The sequence below is a fragment of the Rhinolophus hipposideros genome, assembly GCF_964194185.1.
Source record: "Rhinolophus hipposideros genome assembly, chromosome: 11".
NCBI classification, from domain to species: Eukaryota; Metazoa; Chordata; class Mammalia; order Chiroptera; family Rhinolophidae; genus Rhinolophus; species Rhinolophus hipposideros.
In genome coordinates, this window is record NC_138057.1 from 2613504 (window position 1) to 2632932 (window position 19429).

Consider the following 19429-nt stretch of genomic DNA (forward strand, 5'->3'; position numbering starts at 1 on the left):
CAGTGGACTCGGCACAGACGAGCTGGTCTTCTTATACCTACTGCTTTCCATTTTTTAACAGGTTGATTCCTTCTATGGTTTTTTTTTCATGTTTTAAAAATATTTTATCGTATATTTTATGGCATTTGAATTATTTTTAATCTTTTATTGAGGTATTAGTCACATGCCATAAAAATCAAAATGTACAATTGTTTTTAGTGTATTTACAAAGCTGTGTAACCATCACCACAATCCAATTTTAGAACTTTTTGTTTTTTTTTTAAATTATTTTTATTGGGGAATATTGGAACCAGAATGTTTTGTGTTTCTCCGGGCCCATCAGCTCCAAGTTGTTGTCCTTGAATCTAGTTGTGGAGGGCGCAGCTCAGCTCCAAGTCCAGTCGCCGTTTTCAATGTTTACTTGCTGGGGGCGCAGCCCACCATCCCATGTGGGAATTAAACCGGCAACCTTGTTAAGAGCTTGTGCTCAAATCCACTGAGCCATCCGGCTGCCCATCTGGCAGCTCCGCGGCAGCTCGCTGTCTTCAATCTAGCTGTGGAGGGCACAGCTCACTGGCCCATGTGGGAATCGAACTGGCAACCCTGTTGCTCAGAGCTTGCGCTCTAACCAACTGAGCCATCCAGCCACCCCCTAGAACATTTTTATCAATGCAAAAAGAAACTTTATTATCTTTAGCAGTCCTCAATAGAATTCTCTACTCTGAACATTTCATATAAAACAAATAATATGTGGTCGTTGGTGGCTTCCTTCACTCAGCATCGTGTTTTCAAGGTTCATCTATGTTGTAGCATGTATAGTAAGTACTTCATTTCTTTTTATGACTGAATAATATTCCATTGTATGGATAGACTACATTTTACCTACTCGTCATTGATGTATATTTGGGTCGTTGCCAATTTTTGGTTGTTGTGAACAATGCTGCTCAGGATATTCATGTAGAAAATTTGCAAACATCTGTTTTCATTTCCACTTTGGAGTGGAGTTTCTGAGTCATATGATAATTTTATGATTAACAGTTTGAGGGACTATGGAACTTTTCCAAAGTGGCTGTAGCAATTTACATTCCCATCAGTAAGGTATGAGGGCTCCAATTTCTTCACATCCTGACCAGTACTTGTTATTGTTCGTGTTTTTGATTCTACTCATCCTGGTGCTTGGGAAGTGGTATCTCATTGTGGCTTTGATTTGAATTTGCCTAATGGTTAATGATTTTGAGTATCTTCTTGTGCATATTGACCATGTGTATATCTTTTTTAGAGAAATGTCTTCTTCATACCTTTGCCTATTTTTTAATTGGGTTGTTTGCCCTTTTTTTTGTTGAATTGAAAGAGTTCTTTTGTACATTCTGCATGCAAATCCCTGATCAGATACTTGATTTGCAAATATTTTCTCCTATTGCGTGGGCTTATCTTTTTACTTTTTTAAAAATTTAATTTTTTTCAATTATTGTGAGTCTTTTCACTTTCTTAATGGTGTGTTTTGAAGAATGTAAATTTTTAATTTTGATGTGGTTCAATTTACGTATTTCTTTTGTTGCTGTGCTTTTGGTTCATATCTAAGAAAATTGTCTAATCTAAGGTCACAAAGATTTATACCTGTTTTCTTCTAAAAGTTTTATGGTTTTAGCTCTTATATTTGTTTCTGTGATCCATTTTGAGTCAGTTTTTGTATATGGTGTGAGGTAAGAGTTTAACTTCATTCTTTTGCTTGTGGATATCCAGAGTCCCAGCATTATATCTTTCTTTCTTTTTTTTTAAATTAAAGTTTATTGGGGTGACAATTGTTAGTAAAGTTACATAGATTTCAGGTGCATAATTCTGTAATACATCATCTATATATCACATTGTGTGTTCACCACCCAGTCAGTTCTCTTTCCATCACCATATATATGATTCCCCTTTACCCTCATCTACCACCCTCCTCCCCACTTACCCTCTGGTAGCCACTAAAAAAAATTACGGAACGCTTCACGAATTTGCATGTCATCCTTGCATAGGGGCCATGCTAATCTTCTCTGTATCGTTCCAATTTTAGTATATGTGCTGCCGAAGCGAGCACCCAGCATTCTTTCTTTTTTGTTTTTTCAATAAATTTTATTGGGGAATATTGGGAAATAGTGTGTTTCTGCAGGGCCCATCAGCTCCAAGTAGTTGTCCTTCAGTCTAGTTGTGGAGGGCGCAGCTCAGCTCCAGGTCCAGTCACTGTTTTCAGTCTTTAGTTGTAGAGGGCACAGCCCACCATCCCATGTGGGAATTGAACGGGCAACCTTGTTCAGGGTTGGTGCTTGAACCAACTGAGCCATCCGGCCGCTCCAACCAGCATTATTTCTTGAAAAGACTGTTTTTTCACCACTGAATTGTGTTGGTGCCCTTGTTGAAAATTAATTGACCATAAATAAGAGTTTATTTCTGGACTTTCAGTTCTGTCCCATTTATCTACATGTCTGTCTTGATGCTAGTACCATACATACTGTTTGATTACTCTAGCTTTGTAGTAACGTTTGATTTGGCTTGTGTGAGTTCTCCAACTTCTGTTCTTTTTTAAGAGTGTTTTCTCTATTATAGACTCTTGCATTACCACATGGATTGTAGGATTACCTTGTGGATTTCTCCAAGAAACTCAACTGGGATTTTGGTAGGGATTGCATTGAATAGGTGCATCAATTGGGGAAAATTGCCATCTTAACAATGTTAAGTTTTCCTGTCAGTGAACGTGGAATATTTTTCTATTTAACAGTGTACTAATAGTTTTCAGTGTACAAGGCTTGCACTTCATTTGTTAAATTTACTACTCTTTTTGGATGCTGTCGTAAATGGAGTTGTTTCTTTTCAGATTGTTCATTGCTATTGTATAGTAATACAGTTATTGTATGTTGATATTGTATCGTGCAACTTTGCTGAAGTTACTTATTTTTTCTCATAAGTTTTTAGTGGATTTCTTAATATTTACTATATACAGATCATGACATTTGTAAATACAGGTAATTTTACTTCTTTTCCAATCTGGCTGTCCTTTATTTCTTTCTCTTGTATAATCTCTCTGGTTGGAACCTCCATTATATAATGTTTAACAAAAGCATCAAGACCAGAATCCTTGTTTTGTTCCTGTTCTTGAGGGGGAAGCATTCAGTCTTTCACCATTAAGTATGTTGTTAGCTATGGGTTTTGTAGATGCTCTTTATCAGATTGAAGAAGTTTCCATCTATTCATAGTCTGTTTTCTCATTTGGAATTTTGTCAAGTGCTTTTTCTGCACTTGAGGTGATCGTATGACTTTTTTTGTTTAACCTGTTGATGTGATGGATTACATTAACATATTTTCAAGTATTGAACCAGTCTTGCGTACCTGGAATAAATCCCACTTGCTTTTGGAGTATAATTATTTTTATACATTGCTGGATTTGATCTGCTAATATTTTGTTGAAGATTTTTGCCTCTATGTTCATGAGAGATAGTGGTCTTCAGTTTTCTGTTCTTGTGATGTCTCTGGTTTTGGTATGAGAGTAATACTGGCTTCATAGAATGAACTACAAATGCTCCTTCAGCTTCTATTTCCTGGAAGAGATTGTAGAGGAATTATATCACTTTACTTTTTAATGTTCACCTGTAAAAGCATCTGATGTAGAAGCTTATTATTGATTCAATTTCTTTAATTGATATAGGCCTATTCAATTTATTTCTAGTGTGAGTTCTGGTGTATTGTGTCTTTCAAAGAATTGGCCCATTCCATCTAAATTGTCAAATTTATGGGCATAGAGTTGTTTATAATATTCTTTTATTGTGCATATGATATAGGATTCAGTAGTGATGACCCTTCTTTCATTTCTTTTCTTTTTAAGATTTTATTGGGGAAGGGGAACAGGACTTCATTGGGGAACAGTGTGTACTTCCAGGCCTTTTTTCCAAGTTAAGTTGTTGTCCTTTCAGTCTTAGTTGTGGAGGGTGCCGTTCAGCTTCAAGTTCTTGTCCTTTCAGTCTTCGTTGTGGAGGGCGCAGCTCAGCTCCAGGTCCAGTTGCTGTTTTCTAGTTGCAGGGGGCACAGCCCACCATCCCTTGCGGGAGTTGAGGGATTGAACTGGCAGTCTGGTGGTTGAGAGCCCGCTCCAACCAACTGAGCCATCCAGGAGGCAGATCAGCTCAAGGTGCCCTGTTCAATCTAGTTGCAGGGAGCGGAGCCCACCATCCCTTGCGGGGCTTGAGGAGTTGAACTGGCCATCTTGTGATTGAGAGCCCACTAGCCCATGTGGGAATCGAACCGGCAGCCTTTTGGAGTTAGGAGCATGGAGCTCTAACCGGGCCGGCCCCCTTCTTTCATTTCTGATAATAATAATTTGTAGTCTCTCTTTTTTTCATGGTTGGCCTGGTTAGAGGATTGTCAATTTTCTGATCTTTTTAAAGAACCAACTGTTGATTATTTTTTTCCTACTTATTTCCGATTTTAAATTTTATTGTTTTTTGTTGATTTTCACTCCCCCCCCCTTATTTTAGGTTTAATTTGCTTTTGTTCTTGTTTCTTAAGATGGAAACTTAGATGATCAGTTGTAGACATTTCTTAATTTGTGCATTCGATGCTGTAAAATTTCCTCTAAGCACTGCTTTTGCCGTATTCCACAAATTTTGATAAGTTGTATTTTCATTTATTTAGAAATACTCTAAATTATTCTTGAGATTTCTTCTTTTACCTGTATGTTATTTAGAAGTACCTTATTTAATCTCCAAGTATTTTGTGATTTTCTAGCTGTCTTTCTGTTACTGATTTCTAGTTTATTTCCATTGTGATCTAAGAGCAAATTGCAATATTATTTATATCGTTTAAAATTTGTTATGGTGTGTGTTGGCCCAGAATGTGGTTTGTCTTCGTGAACAAAGCATATTCTATATGAGCTAGGGAGGAATGTTGTTGTTCTGATGTTGTTGGATGAAGTATTTTATATTCAATTAGATTTAGCAATCAGTTAGATTTAATTGACTGCTGGCAGTTTTCAGTTCAATTATACCCTTACCTGATTTTCTGCATGCTGGATCTGCCAGTAACTGATAGAGGTGTGTTGAAATCATCAACTACGATAGTGGATTCTTGTGTTTCTCCTTGCAATTCTAACAGTTTTTAACTCATGTAATTTGATGGTCTATTATTAGGTGCATTTGCATTATGAATTATTACGTTTTGTGGGAGAAATGACTCCTCTAGCATTATTTAATGCCCCCTTTTATCTCTGAGACTGTTCCTTGTTCTGAAATCTGCTTTCTTTGAAATTAATGTAGCTATTCCAGGTTTCCTTTCCTTTTCTTTTTTTAAAGATGTATACTTTTTATAAAAATTATTATTAGGGAAGGGGAAGAACAGGGCATTATTGGGGAACTGTGTATTTCCAGGACTTTTCCAAGTCAAGTTTTTGTCCTTTCAGTCTTAGTCCAGGTCCAGTTGCCGTTTCTAGTTGCAGGGGGCACAGCCCACCATCTCTTGCCGTGGTCGAACTGGGAACCTTGTGGTTGAGAGGAGGCGCTCCAACCAACTGAGCCATCGGGAGCTCAGCGGCAGCTCAGCTCAAGGTGCCCTGTTCAATCTTAGTTGCAGGGAGCGCTGCCCACCATCTTGCGGGACTCGAGGAATTGAACCGGCAACCTTGTGGTTGAGAGCCCACTGGCCCATGTGGGGATTGATCTGGCAGCCTTCGGTGTTAGGATCACGGAGCTCCAACCGCCTGAGCTACCAGGCTGGCCCCAGGTTTTCTTTTGTTAGTGTCAGCATGGTTTATCTTTTTCCATCCCTTTACTTTTAACCAGTCTGTCTGTGTCTTTATGTTTAATGTAGATTCTCATACACAACACATAATTGGTTCTTGTATTTTGTCCACTCTGACAGTCTCTGTTTTTCAATTTGTATATTTAGACCATTTATACTTAAAGTGGTTATTGAAATAGTTGTATTATTATGAACCATATTTGTAACTGTTTTCTATTCATTGTCCTTGGTTTTGGTTTCTTTTATTTTTGGCTTCTACTCTTTTTCTGCCTATTTTCTGCTCTCTCTTAGCACATCGATTATACTTAAAAAATGTTATTTTTATTGGTTGCCCTGGTGTTCGCAATATATGTTTATAACTAATCCAAATCCATTTTCAAATAGCAACACTTCAAATAAAGTGGTAACTTCATGCTAGTAAAAGTATAAATTAGTATTCTCATTTCTTCCTTCCATCCCTTGTAACGTTACTGTCATTCATTTCCCTTTTCCATGAGCTATAAGCACCCAGTACATTGTATTATTATTTTGAATAAATTGCTATCATTTAGATTAATTAAGAAATGTAACTCAAAAAGAATCTTGAAATTTATTTAGTAGGTCTATTGTTCGCAGTGTTGGACATAATAATTTGGAATATATTTTGTTTTTATTGTAGGATAGAACAAATGAAAAAATATGTTGCTCTTGGGAGCCAGTCTTTTCATTATGGTGGAAGAGGGAAAATACAAATATAGGACTGAGGAAGGTGAGGAAGAATCCTGTTATGTTGGATTATAATTGGAGTTATCAGGACAAACTTACGATTTTTAATAAATCTAAAAACCATACGTATGTTGTTGTTGTTGTTGTTGTTGTTGTGTGTGTGTGTGTGTGTGTGTATTTCTTAGCTCTGTCCAATGCCCAGTTCTTGGTTTCTAAATACTGTTGCCCCACTGAAAGAAGCCAGGGCTCTTACGAGAAATGGCTGATTTTAGGTATGGAGCAGGGAAAGTAATAGGTGAGCCTGGAATGTCGTCATTGGTCAGAAAGCAAGGAAGTGCTTAAATACTAAAAGGAACATGTCAGGACATAGACTTACAGGGGCTCCCACTGGCCATATATGTATAGGATAATTTGAACATTAAAAAGTAATAATGGCAATGGATTATAGCACCTTGAATAAAGAATCCATGGTGCAGCCGTATGTCTCAGTTGGTTAGAGCGCAAGTTCTTCACAAGGCTGCCGATTCAATTCCTGCATGGGATGATTGCCTGTGCCCCCTGCAACTAAAGATTGAAAATGGTGACTGGACTTGGAACTGACGGGCCCTAGAGAAGCACACTTTCCCAATATTCTCCTATAAAATTTATTAAAGAAAAAAAAAGAAAGAATCCATTAAGTCATACTACCGTGTTTCTCCGAAAACAAGACCTAGCCGGACCATCAGCTCTAATGTGTCTTTTGGAACAAAAACTAATACAAGACTCGGTCTTATTTGAATATAAGACCAGGTCTAATATAATATAATAATTTGATGTGATGTGATTAGTATAATATAATGCAATACTGGGTCTTAATATTAATTTTTGCTCCAAAAGACGCATTAGAGCTGATGGTCCGGCTAGGGCTTATTTTCGGGGAAACATGGTAATACTTAAAGTTGATAAAAAAATCATCTCCATAGATGTACCACTTCTCTGTTATTTTATGATTAAAGCTTTGTGTTCTGTTTTAATAGTATATAGTAGGGTTATGAACTCCCTACTTCACCTTTGCTCTTCTTTTTTCTTTGTTTTCTTGGTTCTTCCTGCATGGTTATTTCTTCACATGAATTTTGGAATCTTCCTGTCTATTTTTAGGAAAAGGCTTGTTGGTAATTTTTTTTATTGGGAATATGTTGAATTTATAAATTAGGGCAATATTTATGATACTGTTTTTTTCTATCTAAAAACGGTATGTGTTTCCATTTGTTCAGTTCTACTTCTTTTGTTTGTTTAGGGAAGTTTTAAAGTAGCTGTTGGTAGGATTTGCACATCTATGTTAAGTGTACCCCACTTCATTCTCCCTGCCTCCTTTCTGGTTGTTCATACAAATGGGATATTTTCTCTCAATATATCTTTTAAGTGGTTGTCTTTCTTTTCCTTCCTTCAGTCTTTCTTTTCTTCCTTCCTTCTTACCTACCTACTGACCTACCTACATGAAATCTGTGATTTCTACATATATTAATTTCATGTCTTTTAAAGAATGCTCTTTTGTTTGCCGTAGGTTTTTATTTGATTGTTTTAGGTTTTCTCCGTTTACAGTCATCATCTGTTAATGAATTTCCAAGTTGTTTCTAAGATTTGGCTATTATTCTGTCAGTGGTTTCCAGTATTTTGTGTATTACATGTGATTTGTTAGTAATCATATATACACACACATATATATATATATTATATGTACATGATAAAAATTTTACAAAAAAGCACTATGGAAGGGTGCCACCCCTTCACTTTCAGGCCCTTTCATCAAAAGTAAAGACTTCAAACATCTCGAGTGCTTGCTGTGAATGCTAATTTTATTCACTCTTTCTTATTTTTGTTACCTGTATAATTGTTTTTATGGGTAGTACCTGCACTCCTTTTGATGTAAGATGAGAAAATGTTTGCTGTTATATTTCTTTTATCTTCTGCCTCCCAATTTCTGTTATTTGTAACTTTAGTTTACATCATCAAAGTTTATGAGAGTTACATTTTGTTCTCTTACAATTGTTCAATGCTTTCTAGATTGACAATAAACAGGGTTTATAATATTGATAACAGTTATGTTGATACTATCGTCAACATGTTTCCCGAAGCAATCTATTTCCCATTTCTACTCCACAGCCCAAAGCCTGTGTACTGTCATTCCTCATCTAGACCTCTGCAATAGTCTCTTCGTTGGTCCCCCAGTATACGTTTTCTTCCTTTTTTTGGAAAATGAGATGAAATTTACATGACTGAAAATTTACCGTTTTTTTCAAGTGTCCAATTCAGTGGTTTTTCGTTTATTCACCGTGTTATACAACCATCACCACTATCTAATTCCAGAATACTTTCATTACCTCCAAATAAATCCATACCCCGTAGTCAGTCCCTCCTCATTCCCCTCTCCCCCAGTTTTCAGAAACCATTAATCTCCTTTCTGTCTTTATGGATTTGCTTGTACTAGATATTTCATAGAAATAGAATAAAATAAATGTGCGGCTTTTGGTGTCTGGCTTCTTTCAGCCTAATGTTTTCAGGGTTCATCTGTTATAGTGTTTATCAGTACTTCATTCCTTTTTTGTGGCTGAATAATGTTCCGTTGTATCTACACACCACATTTTGTATGTTTTTACTTTTTAGATATTACAGATAATCTGCTGAACACTTGTATACAATTGTTTGTTTGAACATATGTTTTCATTTCTTTTGGGTAGATACCTAGGAGTAGAATCATTGGGTCATTGGTAATTTTATGTTTAGTTTTTTGAAAGAGCCACTAAACTTTTCCATAGTGGCTGCACCATTCTAAATTTTCAACAACAACATACAAAGGTTCCTATTTCTCCACATCTTTGCCAACATAGTTCCTTTTGGTTTTTTCTTTTTTTTGGTTATAACCATTCTACTGGTTGTGAAGTGATAACCTCATTGTGCTTTTGATTTTTATTTCTCTAATAACAAATGATTTGAGTATTATTTCATGGGGTTATTGGCCATTTGTATATTTCCTTTGGGGAAATACCTATTTAGATCCTTTCCCATTTCTCAATTGGGTTTGCCTCTTTGTTGTCAGTAGGAAGATTTCTTATATAATTTGGATATTAACCCCATATCATATGTATGATTTGCAAGTATTTTCTACTCTGTGAGTTGTTTTTTTCACTTTTGTGGTAATTTTGATGAAGTCTGATTTATCTAGTTTTTTCTTTTGCTGCTTATGCTTTTTTTTTTTGTCATGGTTAAAACGCTGTTGCCTAATTCAAGGTCATGAAGATTTATTCCTGTGTTTCCTCTTAAGAGTATTGTGGCTCTTACAGATAGTTGTATCTTAGATCCATTTTGGAGTAACTTTTGTTATATGGTGTGAGGAAAGGGTCCAACTCCATTCTTCTGTGGGTGAATATCTAGTGTCCCACCACTGTGTTTTGAAAAGCTATTTTTTCACCATTGAATGGTCTTGATATCCTTGTCTAAAACCAGTTGACCATAAAAGTGTTTATTTCTGAACTCTCAAATTCCATTGATTTGCGTGTTTATTTTTGTGCCACTATCACCGTTTGATTATTGTAGCTTTGTAGTAAGTTTTGAAATCAGGAAGTCTCCCAATTAAGTCCTGCAAATAGGTCTTTCAACATAGTCTTTTCTTTTTTTTTTTGAGATTGTTTTGGCTATTTGGGGTTCCTTGCAATTACATTTGAATTTTAGTGTCAGTCTTTCTGCAAAAAAAAAAAAAGTTGGAATTTAGATGTGCAGGTGATTTGGGGGAAGTATTGCCAGCTTAACAATATTAAATTTTCCATGAACATGGGATATCTTTTTGTTTTCTTAGGTCTTCCTTAAATTTTTTCATTTTTTTTTTTTATAGCTTTTCAGTGTACAGTCTTGAACTTTCTTGGTTAAGTTTCTTCCTAAGTACTCTATTCTTTTTGGTGTCATTTTCCTAATCCATTTTTGGAGTGTTTACTGATAGTACATAGAAATACACCTGATTTTGTATATTGAACTTGTATCATGTAACTTTGCTGAGTCCATTTATTAGCTCAAATAGTTTTTTGGTGGACTCTTTGGGATTTCCTCTATATAAGATCATATCTATGAATAGAAATAGTGTTACTTATTCCCCTCCCCTCCATCTGGATGCCTTTTCTTTTTTCTTTTCCTTCTTTCTTTCCCACGCTCCCTCCCTCCCTCCCTCTCTCCCTCCCTCTCTTCTTTCTTTCTTGCCTAATTACCTTGGCTAGAATCTCCAGTACAACATTGAATAGAAGTGGTGAGAACAGACATCCTTGTCTTGTTTAAGAAGAAGACTTTCAGCCTTTCACCACTGAGTATGATGTTAGTCGTAGGTTTTTTTCATCAATGCCTTTTATCAGGCTGAGGAAGTTCACTTCTATTACTAGTTGAGGGTTGGGTTTTTTTTTTTTTTCTGTTTTTAATTGTTAAAGCGTGTTGGATATTGTCAAATGCCTTTTCTGTGTCAGTTGAGATGATCACATGGTTTAAAAAATGCTTTCCTTTATTCTGTTAATGAGGTGTATTTGATTGATTTTTGTATGCTGAATCACCCTTTTATTCCTGGGATAAATTCCACTTGGTCATGGTGCATAAACCTTTTAATGTACTAGATTTGGCTTGCTAGTACGTTGTTGAGAGTTTCTATCTTTATATTCATAAGGGTTATTGGTCTGTAATTCCCTAGTATATCCTTACTCCCTTCTAATCTTTTTTCTACTGTGTGGCCTGAATGATCTTTTTAAAAAACAAATTTAAACATAGAAATAAGTTTCCCCAACTTGACAAAAATCTATTGGAAATGTATAGCAAACATTATACTAAATGGTGAAATACTAAAGCATTTTCATTAAAGAGATTGACAAAATAAGGGAACTTGTTATCCTTGCTAACATTCTATATTGGACTTGAAGTTTTAGCTAAAGTAAAAACGGCAAGAAAAGGAAATGAGAACTTAATATTTGAGTAGAAAATATAACTGCTAACATTTCTGAATAATGATTGATCATCTTTTTGTAAAATTGAAGAGAAACACTTATTAAACCTATTAACATTTCATAGATTTGCCAGAAAAAAGATTTTATAAAATATCACTAAATTTTCAACTTGCTATCAATATGTGATTAGAAAATATAACATAGAAATAAAAGCATTCACAAGAGCAAGAAATAGCCTTTGAAGACATGTGCAGGAGCTGTATGAAAGAACCTCTAAGTCTTTATTGACGAAAAAAACCAAGACCTGAAAATATGGAGCATTACACCCTGTTCTAAAGGGAAAGACTTACTGTTTTAATAATGTCAGATTTCTAAATATTAAACAACAGATTTAATGTAATCCCGTTGAATATCCTAACAGGTTTAGTTTAAATTTAATCTGAAAGAGAATGTGTTTAAGAATAAGTAAGACAGTTTGACAAATAATAACTGTTGGGAGTGGTGCTTACCCTAAATTACATATAGCAAAACATAACGTACAGTTAATAAGTAAAGCAGCAGAGATTATTAAAATATCAGTAGACTAAGAACTTTACAGCAAAACAGTAAAGAGTCCAGAAAGTGATTTTTAAAGGTAGTTAGTATACAATTGTTTGGTATTTGAAATCAGCAGAAAAATAGTAGCTATTTAATAAATAATGCTGGCCAAACTTTATGCATTTTAGGTAAAATGAAGTTAAGAGTCCTGTGGAATAGTGAACAGCAGAAATGAAAGTATTCATTTTTAGGACAAAGTATTACAAATTTGTCTGTAATCATTGGGGTAGAAAAATCGTGTTTTATTTTAATTTGTTAGCTTTACCTTTCTTATTACCTATGCAATTAGTATTGTGACCAATGTTTAATAAGGTTTGTTTTGCGAACTAACAGTGCCTTTTTTTCATCCCATTACCCATATTCCAGAAGCAACCGTTTAAAACCCTTTTGGGGGCAGATGGGTGGCTCAGTTGGTTAGAACGGGAGCTCTGGGTGACGGGGCTGTCGGTTTGATTCCCGCATGGACCTGTGAGCTGTGCCTTCTGCAACTAGATTGAAGTCGGTGAGCTGCCGCTCAGCTCGCAGGTAGCCAGGTGGCTCAGTTGGTTGGAGTGGTGGTTCTCAACCACAAGGTTGCCGGTTTGCCTCCCACAAGGGATGGTGGGCTGTGTCCCCTGCAACCAACAACTGCAACTGGACCTGGAGCTGAGCTGCGCCCTCCACAACTAAGATTGAAAGGACAACAACTTGACTTGGAAAAAGTCCCGGAAGTACACACTGTTCCCCAATGAAGTCCTGTTCCCCATCCCTAATAAAATCTTTTTAAAAAAATAAAATAAAGCTATAAATAAATAAATATGAATGAATAAATAAATAAATAAATAAATAAATAAATAAATAAACGGTGCTGGGAAACCTGGACAGACACATGCAAAAAAATGAAGCTGGACCACCTCCTTACACCACATACAATAATAAATTCAAAATGGATTAAAGACTTAAATGCAACCATTTAAATGCATCTGAAACCATAAAATTCCTAGAAGAAAATACAGGAAGAAACTTTACAGACATTACCTGGAATAAGATTTTTACTGATATATCCCCTAAGGCAAGGGAAGTAGGAGAAAAAATAAGCATGTGGGATTACATCAAACTAAAAAGATTTTTCACAGCAAAGGAAGCCATCAATAAAACAAAAAGGGATCCTACTGAATGGGAGAAGATATTTGCCAATGATATATCTGACAAGGGGTTAATATCACAAATTTATAAAAAACTCACTCAACTCCAAAAAAACAACCAATTAAAAAATGGGCAGAGGACATGAAGAGACATGTTTCTAAAAAGGACATACAGATGGCAAACAGACATATGAAGAAATGCTCAACCTCACTAACCGTCAGAGAAATGCAAATAAAAACCACAATGAGATACCACCTCATCCCAGTCAAAATGGCTATCATCAATAAATCAGCAAACAACAAGTGCTGACGCGGATGTGGAGAAAAGGGAACGCTTGTGCACTGTTGGTGGGATTGCAGATTTGTGCAACCACTATGGAAAACAGTATGGAGGTATCTCAGAAATCTGAAAATGGAACTACCTTATGATCCAGCAATTCCACTCCTAGGTATCTATCTGGAGAAATCCAAAACTCTAACTCAAAAAAATGTATGCACCCCTATGTTTATTGCAGCACTATACACAATAGCCAAGACATGGAAACAACCGAAATGCCCATTGGTAGACGACTGGATTCAGAAACTGTGGTACATTTATACAATGGAGTATTACTCAGCCAAAAAGAAAAAAGAAATCTTACCATTTGCAACAACATAGATGGACCTAGAGAACATTATGCTAAGTGAAATAAGTCAGACAGAGAAAGACAAGTAGCATATGATCTCACTTATATGTGGAATCTAAAGAAAAGAATAAATGAATGAACTAATCAGAAACACTCTCAGAGACATAGAAGAAAAACTGAGGGTTGCTAGATGGGGTGGGTAGGGATAAGGGGGAAGGTGAGGGAATTAGAAAGCACAGTCACTAACCACAAGATTGCCATTGGGTTATGAAAGTTAATTTGGGGAATGTAAATGTAAAGATTTTGTAGGGTATCCGATGGACAGGTGAAATGTAATGGCTGTGTGCGATGTCAGAGGGGTAGTGGATGGGGGAGGGGTGTTCACACAGTGTGAGGGATATAAATGATAAATGTCTATTACATTGTTTTGTACACCTGAAACTAATTTTAAAAAGTTATAAAAGAATAAAAAAATAGCTTTCCAATAAGTAAAACAAATAAAAATAAATAGATAAAAACTATTTTTCAAAAAACAAAAAACTCATATTGGGTTAATAATAACAGATCAAACTTATTTGTACGTTAGAGACCGAGACAGTAGCCTGAAATGAAGAAGGGATAACGTATGAAGACAAATGTTAGATTGTCAGTGAGCAAAAGTTGGCATTCTTACAAATGAGCTGTTCCTTACTAACTTTGAGTCAAGATAATTCTCTATTGGGATATGGGAAAGGGTGGTGACATAGTGACTATTGGAAGATTCAGTTCTCACTGATGCCAAGTCCAGCGGAAGTTCTCTTTTTCTCAGTAATATATTTGAAAATTCAGTGAATGTAATTAGTTACCGTACTTTTTTTTTTTTTTTCGTATTTGATGGGTAGTGTGTGAAACAGAGTTTATCAGAATTCTTCTGATCTTAGGGCAACAAGTTTGTACTTGAAGGAGTACGTGTCTTGTCTGTGGAGTTCTGCGTCTCATGCCTCCCAGTGCTAATGTACCTCATGCGTCTTGTCTAACACAGGCTGATGGTTCCATACAAAGTGGCACACAGAATTGCCATAGGTACATGAAAATGGCCTGAAGAAGCTGAGTTCTAGGGACCCAACTCCTGTACATCTTTGTAAATAACTTAATGTATGGAATGTAAGAATAATTTGTTATCTGAATACAGTGTAGAGGAAGTTTAAAAATATATTTGAATTGATCGTAATATCAGGTTAATTTTGTATATCTTTTCAGAATTATTGATAATATAAAAATTAAAGTATATGGGGAAGGAATGTCCTTGTGCAGGTTAAACACATAATTGGAGGGAAAATATAGTATTTCTTAAGTTTTTAAAATTCTGAAGGTTTTAATATTCACATTTCTCCCTAATTCTGTCTGTGTAATTTTGAATTCTTTTCCGTACAAAGGCTCTCTAAATTTTGTAAGCTTTAGGCCCTGATAGCCTGGATCCAACCATGGCGACAGTCCAACATGTTCCTTTACTTTTTCCAAATGTGTCCTAAGAGCTGGTTCATTCCACTAAGGTCTGCTACTGTGAAGAAATAGATACTGGTGTTTGGCTGGGCAGTAAATAGGGGCATTATTTTGGGGGGACAGAAATACTTATGCATGTGCTTATTCGGGGGACCAGGAGGCTGAGTACAGGTTGTACGAGTATAGGGCTTTGAAAAGCACGTTAAGGGCTTTGAACTCAGATAGTTTAGAAATAATTAAAGGATTGTAAGCAAAGGGTGAATTCTATGCATAGAATTGTTTTTGGAAAATTGAATGCAGCAATTGGAGTGAGTGGGATGCTGGATTTAAATGATAGTCTGATAAAATTAGGGAAGTTAGGAGGGAGAGCTAACCTTTGTGGGAGATAGAATGAACTTTGTTTCTGTAGATTGAGGTTGAATTGCTTGTTGGACTTGTAAATGGAAGTGTCTTCAGGTTAATTATGTGCAACAGAGTCAGGAGAGAAACTTGGGATGGAAATATTGAAAATTATTTACTATGACAAAAAGAGTAACAGATATTATCTCAGATATTATCTCCTGGTATACTAGCAAAAAAACCTGATCCTGCAATACTTGCCTGTGACAAGGATTTATTAGCTATTCTGCCTGTGCTTGAAGGTGATGAAACCATTGTAAATAGTGTGCTGTAATTGAGAACTTTCACTGATAATTGTGGCCCTCCTTCTAATTAGTCTGATTTAGTGATGTGAAATTTAAATATGCCAGATTACTTTGGTGGTGCTTAAGAAGAAATAAATTGAAGGGGACATGATGTTACAGAGTTCTCTAACAGTATGAAGCAAGTGGTACATTGATTTGATAAACATGCTACATGCACCACATTCTTTAAAACATGTTTATTTTGAAAAGAAAGGTGAAAACGAAAATAAGGATAAAGCTGTTGGAATGAATCTCAAGGAGATGGTAGATTTCCTAAATCCCGAGTTAACTAGCTGTATCTGGGAGAGTCTGTATCCTGAAAACTCACTAACTCAAGTGCTTATACTTTTTTTTTTTTTTCTTAACTAGGAATTGTGGTGCTTGGAATAAACAGAGCTTATGCCAAAAATTCATTCAGTAAAAATCTTGTAAAAATGGTGAGTGTAAAGATTAAACTGTTTGCTTCTAATATTAAGCCATAGTGTTGACATCAATCTGAAAAAAATTCCCTTTTTCTTCTCACCCTCCCTGTTTCTTTTTAGTTCTCAAAAGCTGTGGATGCTTTAAAATCTGATAAGAAAGTGCGGACTGTAATAGTCAGGAGTGAAGTCCCAGGGATATTCTGTGCTGGTATGTAAATCAATTTTATTATGAAATTAAATTATAGTCTAATTTTTCCTCAGTAATAGCCTATTTTCCATCATAAAGTGTTCTGTGGTTTGAATTCCATTACCAACAATTCCTCTTTGTCGTTTTTTTTTTTTTTTTGACTGGTTTACAAGAAAAAAGATGCTTTGTCAGTATTAGAAACTTTTGCAACGAGTAGATTGTTTTGGAAGTTGTAAAAACATTTTGAGCCATTAAAATATTTGTAGTACATGAATGATATTAATGAAAGATCAGCTGAGAAGGAAAATTGGGTTTCCTACCCACAACAGTGTGCCTTGTATTTATTTATTAGTGGCTCGAAAAATACTTTAATTGACTAGCAGAAGCTGCCCCAGTACAGTGTTAAATATAGACATTGTCTTTGAAGCTTGGTGTTTGTAGTAGTGCCCACTTAAGTACGTGTCCATGGAATGTATTTTAAAATTGGTATTTGCATCAGTTGAAGATAAATGTTTTAATTTTTTGTTTTCCATTTGTACTGAATTACCAAAAGGTAAAGATTAAGTTGTCTTGCATTTTCCATATTTGTAAATATTTCTAAGCCATGAGATTGAATGATCTGTTTCAGCTAGTAAAAATGTGGATGATTAAGATAAAAAATACTAATAACAAGCAGTATTGTTGTAATTTACTAATAAGCAAATGAAGGTGGAACTTGATTAAAGCACAGAATTTTTTATTCAGTAAAAATATAAATAATTCCCTTGATATAATCCCCTTGAGGTAATCAATGTTTGAGGGAACGACATACAGTATTTAATTCACTAACCTGGTATTGAGCATTTACAGTATACCTAGAACGAAGCTGAGAACATGGGGAAATATTTCTAGACAGAACGTTTTTTGAGGTGTCCTAGTGAAACTGATTTTCTTCAATTTTATTCTTATGCTTCAGTTTCTCAAGCTTCATATTCTGTGTCTTCCACCTCAAAATACTGCCACCATAAAATACAGAATTTTATGGTATGTAGGAACATTCAGTGTAAATGAATTAATTTTGGCTTTTGTTGTAATGTAGCATACCTACAATGGTTAGTTTTAACCCAGTTTGGTAACCAAAGACAGTAAAATTATACTCCTCAGCGGCTGGGTGCTCATGTGTTTAGTGTCTGCCTTTACATCTGTCAAATGCGCGTGCGCCGTCCTCCTGTCCAGTGCGACCTCCAGCCTGTTGGATTCAGTGTATGTAAAGCATGGTCAATAGTCAGTAAGTGATGGCTGTTCATAGTCTTTATTAGGGCTTCCCACATATTTCCATTTTATTCCTTAAACAGTGTGAACAACTTACACTGAGACCGTAGAATTCTTGTATCTGTGACTTTAGGACAGGTGAATGAATATGTCTCCAGGGGACTGAGCCGAACGCCGTTATGAGGGCATCAGGTCCTTTGAGGGTCGTGGAGGGGCTTAGTGAGAGGACCTGGAGCAGCTGGGGGCCTTTAGAGAAGGCCAGTGATTTTAGTCTCTGAGGAGTGACGCAGTCAGGGCAGGGGCAGGATCGTGCTTCAGAACTAGGCCTTGGGGATCATGCTAGCGTTACTTTCTTTCTGTTGGTCATAGGTTTCGAAGTTACTATGCTGTAGCTGTTGGGCGGATTCTTTTTATTTTACCTGTTCCTTTGCTGCCCACATGGTTTGCATTTCCAGATTATTTATATTCTTTGAAAAAGGCTTTAATACTTGAGTACAGTTCGTGGATGTCTTTTATAGGTTGCCTTTATGGGGACATACTAAATAATATACCAAATGCTTTTTACCAGATTATTAAATTAGCTTTGAATACTTTATTCTAAGTGTTAATCAAATCTGATGTCTTTGCTGTGTGAGCTTTTAAATTTTACATGTTAGGATAATCTATATTTTAACTCATAAGAACTGATGCTGTATTTTGTCAAAAATAAGTAGTGTTTGAATTCTAGAAAAATTGGGACAAATCATTTATTTTAGTAACTCAGTATGTGTAATGGAACCATTCTTTCAAATTTCTCTGAAAGGTTTTCTTCCATTTATTTGAAACAGGCAGTTTAGTAGGTCTGTGTTTATTAATATGCACAGATTAAGTCCAGATAAACATAAAATATTAGTATAAAATACTAATTTTAACCAGGCCTCATTGTTGAAGAGTACAGTCTTTCACATAGAGTTTTAATGTTTATTTTGAAGTAGTAATATTCAAAAGAAAACTCCCCCCACACAACATACTCATTAATTGATTATTCTCTTGGCCCTAGCAGCCCCCTAAAGTTACTCATTTTCCCTTTCCTCTCTGCTGCCGCACTGGTTTCTCTTTGTACATCTGTATTCCAGTGGCATCTTGTTCATTTCCAAAAACTTAAAGCTTACGAAGTATTCTTGCCTCAGATTTCTTGAGGAAGGGAATTTCTCTTTTTCGTATTTGAAAATCATCTTTTGTGTTCTCTGCACATAGTACGTAATAGGACCAAGCATGTGTTTGCTGCAATTAACCAGCCTTTAAACTGCTGTGATTTGCTGATGTTCTTTTCAGGGAGTGTTGGGATATGTTTAGCAGTTTGTCTCAGACTACCCTCGTGTTCACTGAGAGTGTTTCTGGCTCCGGACTGGGTCATCTTTTTTCTGCTTCATTTTTCTAATATTCTAGAAAACAGATAATTAAGCGATCCCTGCATGCATTGGAGGTTGGACCGAGTGATTACTGACTTCCCATTGAAATTTATTTAGAATCGATAACCATATTTCACTTACATTTTTAAAATTAAATTTTAGTTTTTTAAAAAATAGGTAGTAGGTCAAAATATATGAAATGTGTACAGAATGTTTGAAAAAGTACACAAAGAGAAAAGTTCTGCTCTCACCGTACTCCCCCTC

General features: G+C 35.7%; 1 protein-coding gene across 5 annotated transcripts in view; it reads left to right on the forward strand.

The window, feature by feature from the left end:
- The window catches only part of AUH (AU RNA binding methylglutaconyl-CoA hydratase), a 154177-nt gene that overhangs the window by 2972 nt on the left and 131776 nt on the right, over positions 1-19429 (forward strand). For 4 of the 5 annotated variants that reach the window (XM_081065307.1, XM_081065306.1, XM_081065309.1 and 1 more), the window contains exons 2-3: positions 16284-16351; positions 16457-16544. The exons of the other annotated variant lie outside the window; for it this stretch is intronic. In XM_081065307.1, coding sequence (XP_080921433.1) covers positions 16284-16351; positions 16457-16544 — 156 coding nt within the window. The remainder of the gene's footprint in view (positions 1-16283; positions 16352-16456; positions 16545-19429) is intronic. 5 annotated transcript variants of the gene reach the window in all.